We start from the raw sequence: 17,776 nt of genomic DNA, 5'->3' as shown, positions 1-17,776 counted from the left end.
CACCTACTTTGCTCTGCTTTAAGCTTTAGCTCACCTATAGTCGCTTTTCTTGCAGGAAACGTTTTCTCGAAAGTAGAACAGTAACATTTCTCTCAACGTTCGACATTTCTTACCCGGCTGAAGTCGCTTCACATTCACCAGCTTCTTGCTAGAATTTCCCTGTTCCACCTTAAATGGTGCCTGAGGCAACAGAATGTAACTGCTGCACCATTTCAGGTGGAACAGGAAAATTCTAGCAAGAAGCTGGTGAATGAGAAGCGACTTCAGCCTCATGACTTTTTAGTGTTTGACAGTTTCTCGCCACAGATTTTTTCAGGAAACTAAAAGTCCATTCATCTCCAAATGATCAAGATTCTTCTTAAATCTCTCTCTTTGTTTTTCCGTTAGCTGCTAGCTAGGTGTTGTCTATGTTGCTATGGTGACCAGCAGTCTTCACGCCGACCATTAGGGTTAAAGGGTAAATTAGCAGTTCTACGTTAACTCCAGCGTTTAAGACCATTTATTGTTTAAACTTTGTGGAACGATCAGCAGAGCTTTATTTTACTGCAAAGAAGGATTATTTTGTTTTTTGTATTTTCAAACTATATTTCTACTTCTTAAGTATATTAGTAAGGAATGAAATGTTATTTTGCTTGGTTATATATTAGCCCCTTTTTGGGGTTTTATTTCATGGTCGCTCAATGTCATTCAACATTCATTGTGTTGGATCAGCTCCTATTCTGCTTTAATGTTACTTATTCATTTCAGAGCTGTAGCATTTTCTTTTAGACCAAAATGATCCAAAAAGAAGATCTGACATCTGGTCGTCTGGTTCCTGTCACCACCACTGTGAATAATTCTGACTTGGTAAGTTCTCTGGAATGCAGCATTTCACACCAAACCACTCTGAATCACTGTTTAAATTGTGCAGATATCTTGAAAAATCTGTATTTCCCTTTTTAATTAGTAGTTGAAAGTTTGGTAGATGTAACCTCTTCTGGTTAAATCACCTTAAATACAAAGCAAGTCATTTTTCTTTAAGCTCAGAAGGTCAAAACCATACTGCATGTGCTTATCTCCAGCTACATCATACAGTCAAACCCAGGCTTTTCATTGAATTGAACTTCAGAAGCATTTCAGTTTTTCACAGAATTTCATGATATAGCTCCTCGAAACCAGTTGTGACATGACAGCAGCTTAAGTTCTTCTGTCCTACTCCGAACTTACCGTATTTCATGCATGCTTTGGTATTATTTTAGGCATAACCATTAAGCAGGCCTGTGCAACAGAAACAATTGACAACTTGCTCGCCTTATAAATTAAATATTACCATTTAAACCTAGCAACATGCCTCAGAAAGATTATTGGTGGAAGAAGTTACATATTTTTCCAGATGTAGTCTTTGGCAGTGTGCTTTACACCACTCCAGTCGACACTTGGCATTGCGCAGAGATCTTACCATACGTTCACACTAGGAGGCTGAGTTGCTGAAGTTGCCTCAAGTTCGTTTCTTGTGGGTGTGCTCAAGGCTGCTCTTGTCGCATGTGGGCATGTACACTGTCAAGCTTTTGTCAAGAAAATAAAAGTATGTACTTTTACTTTTTATAAATGTATTGCCAGATTGTTTAAAATATGAAACATGGTTGTAAGCTTACAAGTTTAAGTTTCTCTTCCATATTTTGAGTGATACTTTTAGGAATAGGAACTGAGTGATAGTAGTGATAGAGTTCAGAGTGCAGTGGCTGGGGATCTTGGACCCCCTCTACAACTAGTGTAAGGATTTCATTTGGGCCAATCAGTTGGACTGTTGTTTCACCATGTGAATTGCATGAATTTGAGAAAAATTCAAAGTGATTTGTTGTTTGCCGTCAGTTGCTAAATTGCAGCTACAAATCGCACTTTTCCCAAGGAAATGACTGGACCCCTTAGATACAGTTAGATTTGTGTGCAGACATGGAAACCCATCATATGAAGCTCCCGACACACAGTTCTTGTGCTGATGTTGCTTCCAGATGCAGAGAATAGGCGATTTTTACATGCTAGATGCTTCTGCTCTGTGAGTTTGCGTGGTCTACCGCTTTGTGGCCGAGCTGTTTGTTGCTTCTAGACACTTCAATTTCACAATAATAGCACTTACAGTTGACGGGGCAGATCTAGCAGGACAGAAAGTTCACAAACTGACTTATGGCAGAGGTGGTGTCCTCTGACAGAGCCATGTTTCAAGTCACTGAGCTCATCAGTGCAACCCATTCTACTGCCTGTGTTTGTCTATGGAGATCGCAAGGCTATGCGCAAAATTGATCTGCCTGTAAGCAGTGAGTGTGGCTGAAACACCTGAACTCAGTCATTTTGGCCATGTAGCGTAATTGTGATCACCACAGAACGCAATGGCAATGACTTCTGGAAACTGAATTTCTTTTTTTCATAGAATAAAGAGTTCCTTGTATGAGCATGTCGTTGGTCTGTTATGACTGTATGGATTTCTCTTTCTTAGTGAAGACTATAATGTGTGTTACTAGGCTAGAATTATTAAAAGTATTAAATGAATTAAAATTGACCTTCAATGAAACCTTCAACATCGTAAGTTTATTTCATACTAAGGCATACCAGTGGACCCATGTTTTGTAAAGGAGTTAAAGGAAAAAAGCTAAACTTTTCTCTCAACATTTTGTGAGGTACACTAGTAGCTTGTACACGAAACACTATGGTGAAACAATATGACTTTACCTCATTGGGCACATTCTTCAGCAAGCAGGACTGAAAAGAGTTACTTCTTCTTTATATAGTTAATAAGACACAGACAAAAGTAAAGCTCAACACCAGGAGAATATGGCAATACAAAGTTTATGACTTCCATTTTATAAACACAAAATACAAACAAAAGCATGAGAATAATGCGGAATGATAAGTAGGGGCAGAATAAGACAAGTGGCATGATTATTTTTGAAAGAAGCTACACTGATATTAAAAAAAAAAAAAAAAAAATAACATGATTGTGTTCTAAGGCTAAAGGTTGATAAAATGGTAGAAAAGGCCAAAATTAGCTTCCTAAAGTAGCACATTTCCTAAAATCTATAAATAAGTGCAGAGCCTCACAGGAGAGTTCACATTAAAAAGTTCATTTAATCAAAGACGTTTTGTTCCTAGTCCTTTACAACATTACAAAGAGGTTAAGACCCTAATTTTCTCCATTTACGGTGAATTACACAGACATTTGTTTTTCTCATTTGGCAAAAACTGCATCCCACATATACTGAAATCACCAGGGGGAGAAAGCGAGTCTTCATGTCTAAACGGGGACTGTGCGTCGTATCCAGACATGATTCAAGTAAAAGATGCAAGTGTTGTACTGTGCTAGATAAAAAAAAAATATTTGCACAGGAAATGAATGAGGACAATACAGATAAAAGGTCAGACCTATGTATGATGAAAAATTCACTACAACATCTGCGTTATATGTTCACTCGGACAACGGAGGATGTCTTTTCACATATACTCAAAAATGAAATGTACATCCCTGATAGAAACTGCAAAACAAAAGAAACAAAATGAAAAACAACATGAAGAGTATTTAGAATATTCACATTCGGTTGCATTTCCACATCTTGTGTTGGACTTGCTGGAGCTAAAACACGCACACTGAGAAATCGCACACACTCCTCTTTCACAAATGGCTTTCCTTAGTTCAGGTGTGTGGGTGCAGACCTTAAACATCTCTTTGATTTATTGTTTTCTCTATTAAAATATAGAATTCATCAATAAATCTGATGGCTACAACCTTACTAAGATGCTAAACCCAAAGCAATCTGTAAAGCAAGGGTGTGTTTATTAGTATGAAGTGGCGGTGTACTGCAGGGTTCAATGTTGGGGACTTTTCTGATTTCATTTAACTACAACTAGATTGTTTTTAGTTGCCTTGCTCTGAGGGAAACATGTCGTTCACTGGGGAATGTCCTGTTTCTTTGCTCAGACTAATACCTTTGCGCTCTCCTCCCTTTTCCTCGCCCCCTCCCCACCAACCCGTCCCCCCCACCCCCATCACGTTGCGCACATGGTTAATTCATTAAAAGCTAAACCTTAACGTCACTTCATTTAGCAAAAGGAACAACATGAAGGCTACTACAATGGTCAGCTTTAAAACTCAAAGTCTTTGTCTGCCATGTCGATAGCCCAGGCAAACTTCTCTCGCTGGGTTTTGTTGTAGATCTTTTCGATGGGTATTCCAAATTTTTTACACCTGAAGAAAGAAAACAACAAAAAAAACAAGTTCTTAGTATTGGCTAGCCAGCTGTTAAGACCTGTTTCAAACACATGTACTTCTTCAATGTCACAGCTTGATATCACATCTGTCACAGGTCATACCCATGTCCCATAAGTATCTCACACTCTCACACACACACACACACACACACACACACACACACACACACACACACACACACACACACATATATATATATACATACATACACACACACACATATATATACACACATACATACATTCAAGTAACTATAGATATTATGTATTATACATCATTTGAACACCAGTCATTCCCTTTGTATTGTTTTAAAATATCAAAAACCTTTTAGAAGATATTCTTCACTTACAAAGGATATTTTATAAAACTTTTTTTGTAGTTTTGATTATATATCAATTAATTATGAAGTTTTCACACAATGTAAATGGCAGCAAGTGTGATGTATTATTATGCTATTATGTATTATATATCCAAGTGCCTATATGTAAGAATATGCCTCACATCATATCTGCAAGTACCTAATGATATTTTTCTAAACTTAATCCTAAACCCAATCTCAATTTTAACCCCAGTAACCAAAAAGGAACGGTTTTGCTCTTTCAGTTTTACAGAATGAAACTTTGTTGGTTCTGTTAATTAGTGCTGTTTTTCCTCTGGTTTTACTACAAAGCCAGGACAGTTTGGTCCTAAAAATTTACAAAGACAGACACACATGCACTAGTGTGGGGAAAGTTCAGAGGGAAATTCTCATGCCTTTCCAAAACAAAGGGCCCTCCCAGTAAGTGCCTGTGCTGTGCTCCGCTGAGCTGGACAAGGCTGGGGGCAGTTCCTGCAGCCATTGTGTGTAATAGTAAGGATTTTCTCCCAAAATAGATGCAGAGGTGGGCTGACCACAGCCGGCCGGGGGACGATCTTCGCCCCTGCTGACTGTCCCAGAGCTTCTTCAGTTCCACCCTGTGTCTCAAATCGAGTAGATCCATAGTGTACCAGCCACTTTTACCGCAAATAGTGTGTTCTCACTGGAAAATGTAGCAGGATGTGGTGTACTGCTACTAGCTATGTTATGTACACTGAGAAAAGCGCTGTACTGAAATGACATGACTAAAATTTCCATAAATAAACACATCCGTTTCATCTTTCAGTTTACTTAGTTTTGGCAATAAAATGTGCTATATAATGCATTATTCATGTGTAAATGATGTACATATTTAAGTAGTACTTAAGTTAAAAAAAAGCAGCATTTTTTTCAGTGTACTCTAAAAATGAACATGAAATTATGAAAATTGGCCACAGGCCAATATAGTACATTGTTTGTAGGAATATAGTTAACAGTGTATAGAATATGGTGTATAAGAATAAAGTACACAGTGTATAGTGAAAGAATATAGTACTCAGTGCATACAGTGTAAGAATACATTGTAAGTATATAGTATACACTGTATAGTGTAAGAATATAGCACAAAGTAAATATAGTGTAAGGATATAGTGTAGTGAAAGAATATAATACACAGTGTAAGAATGTACTACAGTGTAAGCACATAGTATACAGTAAGTATATAGAACACTAAGAATATAGCACACAGTGTACAGTGTAACAATATAGTACAGTTTACAGTTTTTATAGTATACAGTGTTCAGCGGAACAATATAGTACTATGTACAATGTAAGAATATAGTACAGTGTGCAATGCAAGTACACAGTGTACAGTGTAAGAATATAGTATATAGAGTAAGAATAAAATACACAGTGTACAGTGTAAGAATCTGGTACACAGTGTAAGAATACGGTACACAGTATAAGAATATAGTACAAAGTGTAACAATATGGTACACCATGTAAGAATATGGTACACAGTGTACAGTGTAAGAATACAGTACACCGTGTAAGAATATGGTACACAGCATACAGTGTAAGAATATGGTACACAGTGTAAGAATATAGTACATGGCGTACAGTGTAAGAATACAGTACACCATGTAAGAATATGGTACACGGCGTACAGTGTAAGAATACAGTACACCATGTAAGAATATGGTACACAGTGTAAGAATATGGTACATGGCGTACAGTGTAAGAATACAGTACACCGTGTAAGAATATGGTACACAGTGTACAGTGTAAGAATATAGTACACAGTGTAAGAATATGGTACACAGCATACAGTGTAAGAATATGGTACACTGTGTACAGTGTAAGAATATAGTACACGGCATACAGTGTAAGAATACAGTACACCGTGTAAGAATATGGTACACAGTGTACAGTGTAAGAATATAGTACACAGTGTAAGAATATGGTACACAGCATACAGTGTAAGAATATGGTACACTGTGTACAGTGTAAGAATATAGTACACGGCATACAGTGTAAGAATACAGTACACCATGTAAGAATATGGTACTCAGTGTACAGTGTAAGAATATGGTACACAGTGTAAGAATACGGTACACCGTGTAAGAATACGGTACACAGCGTACAGTGTAAGAATATAGTACACATTGTAAGAATATGGTACACAGTGTAAGAATATAGTACACCGTGTAAGAATATGGTACACAGTGTACAGTGTAAGAATATAGTACACAGTGTAAGAATATGGTACACAGCATACAGTGTAAGAATATGGTACATGGTGTACAGTGTAAGAATACAGTACACCCTGTAAGAATATGGTACACAGTGTACAGTGTAAGAATATAGTACACGGCATACAGTGTAAGAATATGGTACACAGTGTACAGTGTAAGAATATAGTACACAGTGTACAGTGTAAGAATATAGTACACAGTGTAAGAATATGGTACACAGCATACAGTGTAAGAATATGGTACACTGTGTACAGTGTAAGAATATAGTACACGGCATACAGTGTAAGAATACAGTACACCATGTAAGAATATGGTACTCAGTGTACAGTGTAAGAATATAGTACACAGTGTAAGAATACACAGTGTAAGAATATAGTACATGCCGTACAGTGTAAGAATACAGTACACCGTGTAAGAATATGGTACACAGTGTACAGTGTAAGAATATAGTACACAGTGTAAGAATATGGTACACAGCATACAGTGTAACAATATGGTACATGGTGTACAGTGTAAGAATACAGTACACCCTGTAAGAATATGGTACACAGTGTACAGTGTAAGAATATGGTACACAGTGTAAGAATATAGTACACAGTGTACAGTGTAAGAATATAGTACACAGTGTACAGTGTAAGAATATAGTACACAGTGTAAGAATATGGTACACAGCATACAGTGTAAGAATACGGTACTCAGTGTACAGTGTAAGAATAAGGTACACAGTGTACAGTGTAAGAATATAGTACACAGTGTAAGAATATGGTACACAGTGTACAGTGTAAGAATATAGTACACAGTTTAAGAATATGGTACACAGCGTACAGTGTAAGAATAAGGTACACAGTGTACAGTGTAAGAATATAGTACACAGTGTAAGAACATGGTACACAGTGTACAGTGTAAGAATATGGTACACAGTGTAAGAACATGGTACACAGTGTACAGTGTAAGAATATGGTACACAGTGTAAGAATATGGTACACCGTGTACAGTGTAAGAATATGGTACACAGTGTAAGAATATGGTACACAGTGTACAGTGTAAGAATATGGTACATAGTGTAAGAATATAGTACATGGCATACAGTGTGAGAATACAGTGCATATAGCCTGAACCGAGACCCAGTTCCAGTCCTTCCCTTCTTCATGTTGCCTCCAGAGGGGAAAACTGGCGGGACGGAGTACTCTCTGGCACAAAAACAAACCCCATTGTTCCCCCCACTACCCCACCCTCTGCTTTCCTTGCAGCTGCTAAACATGACGCTACATAATATATTTCCCAGCATGAAGGAGGACTTTCCCTCTCAGGAGCTGCTCGTCCATAGTATCTCATCCAAATGATTTTAATACAATACTGCATTGTTGATGTTGTGAAGTCAATGATGACAGAAAAGATCCATGTACACCACCGGTGACGCTCGTAATCACAAAATAGACTCATCAAGATACTGTCGGAGATACAATATTCCATCTCCTACCTGAACTGTAGCAACATTCAATTCAAATATACAATGCACTCACCCTTCATTTTCACTTTTCCTTACAGTTTATGTCCAAATTCTCAAATTGTTAAACAACCAGGTTGGATTTAGGTTTTGTGCCAAGTTTAATCATTTAATACTGAGACAAAAAAAATTTTTCTGTCTTTTTATCTACGTTTCTCTTTAAATCATGTGCTTTTGTAATGCTGTGGTTACATTTATTTTGACTTGTTCATCAGCTGCTCTGGGGACAGAGGTGACAGACAAAGGAGACAAAAACAAATAAATCAAATGATTGGTAACAATACACTAGGTGAGATATAGTTAGAATAAATGTAAGTAAACGCATTTTTCATAATTAAATGGCTAGGATGTAAAAGAAGTCATTCAGAGTGGTTTGGTGTGAAATGCTTCATTCTAGAGAAACTTGCAGAGTCAGAATTGTTCACTGTGGTGGTGATAGGAACCAGACGTCCGTTTCTAAAAGCTCCCTCACAGAAAGTTATTACCTGGAACGGTTCTGAATACTCAGCCTGATGTCTGAGACACTGTTAGCGATAGTTTTGTAATAAAAGTTTGGTTTAAAATGTGTCAATCATTTTATTTTAATCTTTAATCTATTCACTGGTGGAGGAATACATGAAGGGTGCTGTAAGGATAAATAGTCCCCAGAGAAAATTCTTTTTCAGATTAACCACATTACATATATCACATTATATATATTATATATATCAACATTACATATGAAAACTCAGAAGACACTGGTGGTTTTTGCTAAGTATTTGTGTAGAAATGGTGACCCCTGGTTCCTATCACCACCACTTTAAAGAAATCTGTCTGTAGTCTGTAAGTTTCCCTATGATAAACCATTTCACATCAAACCACTCTAAATGACTCTGCTTACATAGCAACTACTGAATTATGCAGACATTTTGGAAAAATCGGTGGAGTTCCCCTTTAAGTCGATTTTAATAAATAATAAGCTGAGTGTTACTTTAAGGCAACGTGAGCTACACAACGTCTACACTACACCATTCAAACAGTCATAACTCCCTTTGACACATGGCATGATGGTTGTAATAAGCAGGAACTGCGCAACGAGCATGTAAACATTTCAGAACGGCATCTGTTCACGTGGGTCATTCTTTATATGGGATGTATAAACTCTGCAGTAAGACTTTGGCCTACTTGTCTTATCTGTCCAAAGAGAACTGACAAAAACAGTTTTACAATTTCACAACAGCTTGTTTGAGTTGTCTCAGTTTTATCGAAGACTACATATGAGCCAATGCTATCTGGAGCTTTTAGTAATGCAGTCATGATGTCTTACTGCTATCTGGATACGTGTGTGTGTGTTAAAGTTAAATTCCAGACAAACTGGCTGGGTTCTAGGAGGGAGTAATAAAGACGTAGACCCGTCGGTAGCTTCTTTAATTGCCATTTGCACAAGTCATTTTGTAGGTGAGAATTCTTGTGCAGATTGCTCAACTAAAAGGATAAGTAATAAATGAATACATATACATATACATATACAGTAGGGCCCAAAAGTCTGAGGCCACATAGAAAATCTTGTATTTTTTTATTTAAACCTGGAAATAAACATTTTAGAATGTTGAAAAATTTTAAATACAAAAGTGAGGACCTTTTTGAAACTCTATTTCTCTATTTAGCACTAAATAGCACTATTTCTAGGCTATTATTTAAACTTATTCAAACTTGTTAAATTGGCCCTTTTAAGGACTTTATACAAAAAGATCATGTTTTTAAAAGAAAGGACATATCATAACTAGGCAATTCATTACGTACTCTTATGTAATAGTGCAAAATGGCAGTAATAAGACTAGACTTTGACTTTAGACCCTTCTCTTCCACAAACTAAATAAAAAAAAATGTGATCTTTATCTCTTACCAGGCCACAGAGATACGGGGGTCCAGGTAGTTGAGCTTAGACGTGCCCAGAGCGATCTGTTTGTTCTCCTCGCGGTCGGTAGCCTGCACCTCCAGCTTCATCAGCTGTTCAGAAATCCTCGCCACAGTCTTCTTCTTAGCCTCCAGCGCCCTGAAAAACACAGAGTGCATGAGATAAACCAGACCCGTCTCCATCACAGCCTTCACACATCTCAGAACACGTTAGTGATACTTCAGCCAAAATCCTACCACAAATGGTCAGCCAGTACATTTGGTCTCTGAAGTTTGCCTTTTTAGTTCTGCACTGGAGCTACAAGGCTAATGTAGCTAACAAGTAATGGAAGCTTATACCCTACCAATTAGCATGGTGCTAACTGCATGTATAAATCATCACACTTCCTTCAAAATGGAGGCATTATTCAATAATCTATAACAGATTTAATTATGTGGTTTCTGGAACTGTATGACACACCGTCATCTATAAACATGGACAAAGGTACGGTTGTGTTTTCGTTTGGGAGCCCCATGAAAATAAGTGAACATATACTCTATGGAGTGTATGTGCAAAATATATGCAGCCTGTGCAAAAGTTAAATATATATAATAAACAATTTACCTCAGCAGTGAGTTTATCACAATATACATTAGACTAAAGTCACGTTCATAATTCAAATAAACATAAAAACAATAAAAAGTAACAAGAATTTCTTGGGTCCATATTTTTCTTGACAACTTCACAGCCACCACAGAGACTTGTTAATATCATCAATTACATCATGAGCACAATTTAATGAAGCACTGATTGGTCAAACCAGGAGTTGCTTTTTAACTACATATAATACTGGGTTTGAAAATGGTTAAACAAACACACTAACATCCATAAAATCAGTATTTCTTTTATATATATAATCATTAATTAATATTCTATACATTTTGTTTATGAACTTTTCCCAATAAACACATACTACACATATGTGCTATATATATATATGTATAAAATGACAATGGGATAACGCTAGTGTGGGAGATTTTATGTAATCAAAAATGCAGGTCTATTTTTTTCCACCTCCCCCCTCCTGACCCCCTGGTTGAGGACCACTTGTCTACATAATCAGTGCTGTGTGTGGCTAACAAACTGACTCACTTTCTGCTTTTCTCATCGTGCAGTGTCTTTGCATCTGCTTTGGCTGATTTCAGGTCCTTCTTGGCTGCGGAGAGCTGCTGCTTTTTTGCATCAATCTGCAGAAATAAAGAAGCAAAACCCCCAAATGCAGATTGATTAACTAAGAATAAGGAGGTGGAATAAAAATATAGCCGGAGCTGGAGCCCAGCCTTCCACAGAAGTGCAGAGGTGCAGCTTGTCTTACTTTGGTCTGCAGGTTCTGCATGGATTTCTCAAAGGTTTTGGGCGGTGCCCTCTGGTGGTTACAGAGGATAGCAACAGCTCGATTAGCTCTGTTGTAGGAGAGGATCTTTGCTGGAACATTGTCTTCAGCTAGTGAGAGAGAGTGAGAGAGAGACAGTGAGAGAAAGTGGGAGAGTCAGAAAAAGAGTTGTGAATACATTCATCTACAATTTGAATTCTTAAGATTGTTCATTTGGCAATACTGCACTTGATTCCGTCATGGAAAAAAAAACGATACAGTGAGAAAGCAGGAAAAACACACCAAGATTAAAGGCCCTAAAATGATATGAGGACACTGATAAGATTATATCCTATTGAGGGTTTCATTTCATTAATGCTGATTATCAATAAAGCAACTCTACACGTGGAAAGCTATAAATACTGTATGTGTACATATGATAAGGGGATTGAGTGTTATGGAAGAAGGGAAGGAGAGCAGGAGGGAGGAAGGAGCGTGACAGAGAGCGAGAACAAAGACACTAAAGTTTGTTTTTTATGCTTCAAATACAGAAATGAAAATTCATCTAAGATCTAAATATGCACACAACTGTTTAAAGACTTGAAAAGTTGGACAAGATGCAAAAAAGGTGAAGGAGTCTTAGGTCCTAAATAAAAGATAATGAATGATTTGTTTATGAACAAATTTTGTTACATTATCTTCAGAATCTTTGCCTATCAGCAGCTGATAGAGACAGATTAATGGTCTAGAAACAGTGCTTAAAATGTTTTAAATATCTGAATTAGAGGTAATGTTTGTACATGTGATCATGACAACATTCAACTTTTTTTTAAAATTTATTTTGGTTATAATTTATTTATGTTCCAGGTTTATCACAATTTTACTATTATCAACATTCTGCACAAAACTCAGAAAACACATGTAGGTTCACTGGTGGTTTTAGATGGCAAATAAAATGGCTATAATTGTGTGGTAGAAATGGGGACCCCTGGTTCCTAACACCACCACTGTAAAGAGACCCTTACATGTAGTGAGCTCCTTGAGCTGCTGCTGTAAGGTGATGGAGGCGTTGTAGGTACGAAACACTTTGGCTGTCAGTCCGTCCATCAGCTCCTGGAGATGTTTATTCAGAATTGACGTCTGTAGAGGAGAGAGCAACGGAGAGACACTACAGATTACTCATGCTCATTTTGTTCCTGCTATATAAAATATAAATCTACAACTGTTTATACCATTTTACACCATCTGAAAACAGCAGAGCTTTGCATTGTGATGGACAGATAAACAAAAATGGTCCAGAACTATTTTAAATTTTATGAACATTAAATGTAATGGACAATGTATCCTTTCAGAGGATTAGTTGTATAGTAAATATATAATATAAATGTATTATATGTTTTTAAATATAAAATATAAATGTATTCTACCTATAAATGTATATTTATTGTCACTGTCAGAAAAACACCTTGTATTTTCTAAATATTTTAAAATATTTTCAGTAAGTAACTGTGGAGCATTTGTTTTGGTCCATTCCTTGTAAAATGTTAAAGTAATGAAAAGAACTGCTGGAAGTTTCAATTCATGTCAAAAATGAGAAAAAAAAATACAGCTTGACAATATACATTCATTCCACTTATAATTTCATTTTGATCATTTACCATCATACCACTTCATTCCACTTACACATAAACTATCTATACACACTTACATATTATCATTCAATTTATAAATTTTACTACTATACTACTACATTACTGTAGTAGTTTATTACATATACTGCTTCTGTAATGCACTTTTCACTGACAATACACTATAAATAAAGTCAAGTAATACTCTATTGCGTTTTTATAAACGAGATCATCTTACATTAAGTCGGTCAAACAGGTCGTCTTCCGGCTGCTTATTCTCCAGAAACAGTTGGAGATTTTTAAACACCTAAAACAAAAATAAAGCAGCAGTGACTACAGCATATTAATCACAGTAAGATGCTGATTAGGTAAAAAGACAAGAAGAAATATCTCAAATGTTTATGCAAAACTGACAAGGAACTTATTTAGGAATTTTTATGTGTGTATATACATATGGTCAGATTTTCTTTTGAAGTTGTTGCTTCTCCAAGTCTCTAAGCTGCTTTATGCATTCCAGAGCCAGGTGGTCTATCCTTCCTGTTTTAAACTCCAACTCCAGGTGTCAGATAGTGTGTGTGTGTGTAACGTTTTTTGTTATTGTAACCACAGACACAGCGTTCTCTTGATTATAATGTTGAAGATGATTTATACAGTACTGTGTGAAAGTCAAAGACATCCCTTCATGTATTTAATTCCAGTCAAAAGACCATTAAGTACAAGTTATTAATTTTTCAGATATGGGAAAATTTCTCAGTTATGGGAAAATGGCACAGAATCCTTAACAAGTATATCTAACATTTTTTTTAGTGTGTCGCTCTTTACATTTATTCCAGCTTCCATTCTTTTCAGGAGACTCACTTTCTTTCTCAAAGAATCTGCAGACACACCACTAAAATTCAGTCTTAGAAGCTGGTTGATTATTTTCTGAAGTAATCAAACACATTCAGTGATGCTGAGGTCTGGACTGGTCAGTGGGTGGTCAGTCCATTGTTCAGCTTCTTTGTTTGATGTGTCTTTTCTCCTTTTCTCAGTGAGGCTTTTTTACAGCTACACATCCTTTCAGACCCACAGCGCTGAGTGATCTTCTCACAGTGGAAGGATGGACAGAAACACCTGTGGATGTTTTCAGATCTGAAGCAGCTTGATTTTCTCCTCTCTCTCAAAGATGGAAGCTTTAAGCGCTGTTTGATCTGATGGGGACAGTTTTGGTGTCTACCAGGTCTTCCAGGTGGTTGTTAGGAGTCTCATTTACTCTGTAGTTTTCAATCATTTTTTTGAATGCCAAAACTCCTGTTTTGTTTTTTTTCCACTTATTTTATTTAGATTCTCTCTTATATGCAAGTGGATTATCTAAGCACTTCAGAAATATCTTCTAAAAATTAACTTGTACTTTATGGCCATTTTGAACAGAAATTAAATAAATGTAGGAAGTCTCTTGACTTTTGCACAGTTCTTTACGTGTGTATAAGCGTGTGTGTGTGTGTGTGTGTCTTTGCCAGCAAAAGCAGGAAACAGAGCTCCCTTAAGACAAAGCTGACAGGAACCTAACAGGCCTGGATCACCTGTCTGTACAAACATCCTCCATTTACTCACAAAAACACAGCAGTGTGTAAAATCTCTTTCACTCCAAAACAAGATTCTAACTCATTTCACATTTATCCTCACCAGGCTCCACCCACAAACGTGTTCCTTTGTAGCTACTGTTGTGAGGTTGGACAAGCTTTACAGAAGGCTGGAAAAAAAATCCCATTCAGCCTAATGAGAAACTGTAGAACAGACTCAGTTTATATCACAATACCTACATTTAGACTCAGTTATTCATTCAACCTAATGAGAAACTGCAGAATAGACTCAGTTTATATCACAATACCTACATTTAGAGCCAGTTATTCATTCAACCTAATGAGAAACTGTAGAACAGACTCAGTTTATATCACAATACCTACATTTAGAGCCAGTTATTCATTCAACCTAATGAGAAACTGTAGCTCACAACTTTGAGTCAGGGGTCAGCAACATGAGGCTCTTTTACTGCACACTGTTGTCGCTCCACAGCAGAACTAGATTTTTAGGTAAAAATAAAATAATACTCTATTGCAGTAAAATAAAACGCTGATTGTTCAAACACAGTTTTAACAATAAATGGTCTTAAATGCTGGAGTTAATACAGAACTGCTAATTCACCCTTTAACCCTGAAGGTTGGGCCACAGACTGCTGGTCACCATAGCCATGCAGATAACAATCTCATCTAGCTAGTAGCTAATGAAAAGAGAGAGATTTAAGACAAACATTAATAATTTGGAGACAAACACTCATTTGCATTCATAATCACTCCAGTTGGTTTCCTAATATGTTTAATCTACAACAAGAAACTGTCAGAATTGTGAAGCTGTAAGCTTTGCATTCAACACCTCCTTTTTTCCGTGGAGTTTTTCTGTTCCACCTTAAATGGTGCAGCATTCTGTCGGCTCAGGCACCATTTAAGGTGAAACAGGAAAATTTGCACAAGAAGCTGTCGTATGAGAAGCGACCTCAGCCTCCTAAAAAGTCCAATGTTGGGAGACACTGCTCTACTTCGAAGGAAAAGTTTCCTGCCCAAGATGCAAGAAAAGCGTCTGTAGCTGAACTAAAGCTTAATGGCGAGTCTGCGTTTTTGTTTATAGTATATGTTTAGCCTGTACTACGACATCAGCACTACTACGACATATTTACAGCCAAGATGGTGAAATGGACATAAAATGTTGTGGCTCTCAAGGTGGTTTGGTTTTTATTGTAAGGACAAAAGAATTTTTTTTCAAAATATCATGGCATCAGAAAGCATGAGTTGTTGCCCTGAACTACACCAGTAAAGAGAATGAGACAAAACAGGCGAATGAGAAGCTAAAGCTTGTCCAACCTAGCAACCTAGCTACGAAAGAACGCGGCGGCAGGCAGCAAATGGATAGTTCAATTCACAATTCTCTTTTTTTTTGTCACTTTCAGCTTTTCTTTCTTCTTTACTTCTCTTTTATATCTCTCAATTTCTTCTCTCCTTCTCTCCTCCTTTCAACCTTCCTCTCTCTCTCTCACCCTTTTCTCCACAGGTATTTTGTTGTAGTAGCGGATGGAGTCTTTTCCCAGGAAGTCGAACTCCACCACATAGTCTTGTCCGTCCAATTCTGGGTACAGTTTAATGTGCTCCACTCTGAGTGAGCAGCAGCCCACTGTATCTGCTGTTTCTCCTTCTTCTTTCTCATTCCCCGCTCTCAGAGCCAGCTAGACAGAGAGAGAGAGAGAGAGAGAGAGAGAGAGAGAGAGAGAGAGAGAGAGACTTTATCACCAGGTATGTTATGATTTTTTTTAAACCCCTTAAACTCTGAGGGTCTGTGGGTTCACAACTACAGACCTCACATATTAGTTTCATAGCAGTTGAAGGAGAATTACAACCATTTTTGAAATTTTCTGCATAAATCATGAGTCATAAGCGTGATTTAAACAAAATCATTAAGAGTGTTTTAATGTGAATTAGCGCACTCAGATTTTCTTTACAGTGGTAGTGAGAGGAAACGGGTTGTGATGTCTAAATATAGCCATATTATTTACTATTTAAAACAAGTGAGCCTACACATGTCTTCTGAGCTTTTATATGGAATGCTGATGACAACAAAAAAGTAGAAAATCTGGAAAAAAGTAATTTTATACTTTACGTACTATTGTGCCTCATAATGCCCTGCATGTACCCCTCCACCAACTTTCTATGAGGGAGCTTTTTATCCAGGCATTAAGTTCTTTTGACATCTCCTTCCTATGACCACCACTGTGAACAATTCTGACTCTGCAAATCTCTCTAAAATGGCACCTTTCACATCATAGCACATTTTTCCTCTCCAGATGTTTCTTTGTTCATCCTTTCACCTGTTAGTCAGCGCTCAGTGAAAACACATTGCGATTACACTTGTGTTGAATGTAGTCGAGATCCATATCTGACCACCTCCAAATATGGCCTGAGTAATCTGATCGTAATCTGATCATAACTTGACCATAACTTGATCAAAACGTGTGTAGGAGGTCTTTACACTTGTCCTTTTAGATTAGGTCAAATGAAATCTTAACATGATGGGATCACTGAAAATGCTGATGCAAAGTCTAAACAGGCCCAAAGTGTTTGTGTTACCTTGTCAATGAAGTATAAAGCAACAGCTCTCTGTCTGATCCTCATCTCTTTACTCTTCCAGTCATCTCGGTACTGCGCTCTGATCCGCTCCACACACTTCTTTAGCCTGCGTGCCGTCTCGTATTTCTGCCAGTCCTTCTCTCCCTGCAACATACAAATACTTCTACAACTTTGTCTGAGGAAGGGGGCTCCACTTTTCACTGCACTATGCATTACTGTAGACACATCGCTGTTCCTGCACCTACACAAACACCTGCGGTTTACAAGATGCTAACTGGTGTACATACGCTTCCTTTATTTACTGGCTTCATTAGCTCCAGTGCAAAACTAAAGAAGCATCCAAGTCAAGAGAGTGGGGGATGTGTAAATATGATTCTTCACCAAACTATTCCTTTAACTCAGATGGTGCT

General features: G+C 37.3%; 1 protein-coding gene across 1 annotated transcript in view; it reads right to left on the bottom strand.

Moving 5' to 3' along the window:
• Positions 1–2,807: 2,807 nt before the first annotated feature.
• The window catches only part of top1 (DNA topoisomerase I), a 44,312-nt gene continuing 29,343 nt past the window's right edge, over positions 2,808–17,776 (bottom strand). Inside the window, exons 14-21 of the mRNA XM_017698222.2 lie at positions 17,367–17,510; positions 16,283–16,468; positions 13,451–13,519; positions 12,610–12,724; positions 11,588–11,715; positions 11,365–11,459; positions 10,222–10,371; positions 2,808–4,216 (exon numbers count right to left, since the gene is read on the bottom strand). Coding sequence (XP_017553711.1) covers positions 4,114–4,216; positions 10,222–10,371; positions 11,365–11,459; positions 11,588–11,715; positions 12,610–12,724; positions 13,451–13,519; positions 16,283–16,468; positions 17,367–17,510 — 990 coding nt within the window. The 3' untranslated portion in view covers positions 2,808–4,113. The remainder of the gene's footprint in view (positions 4,217–10,221; positions 10,372–11,364; positions 11,460–11,587; positions 11,716–12,609; positions 12,725–13,450; positions 13,520–16,282; positions 16,469–17,366; positions 17,511–17,776) is intronic.

The sequence above is a fragment of the Pygocentrus nattereri genome, chromosome 9, assembly GCF_015220715.1.
Source record: "Pygocentrus nattereri isolate fPygNat1 chromosome 9, fPygNat1.pri, whole genome shotgun sequence".
Classification (NCBI taxonomy): Eukaryota; Metazoa; Chordata; class Actinopteri; order Characiformes; family Serrasalmidae; genus Pygocentrus; species Pygocentrus nattereri.
Note: the sequence above shows the minus strand (reverse complement) of the source record. Positions and strands in the feature narration are given on the sequence as shown.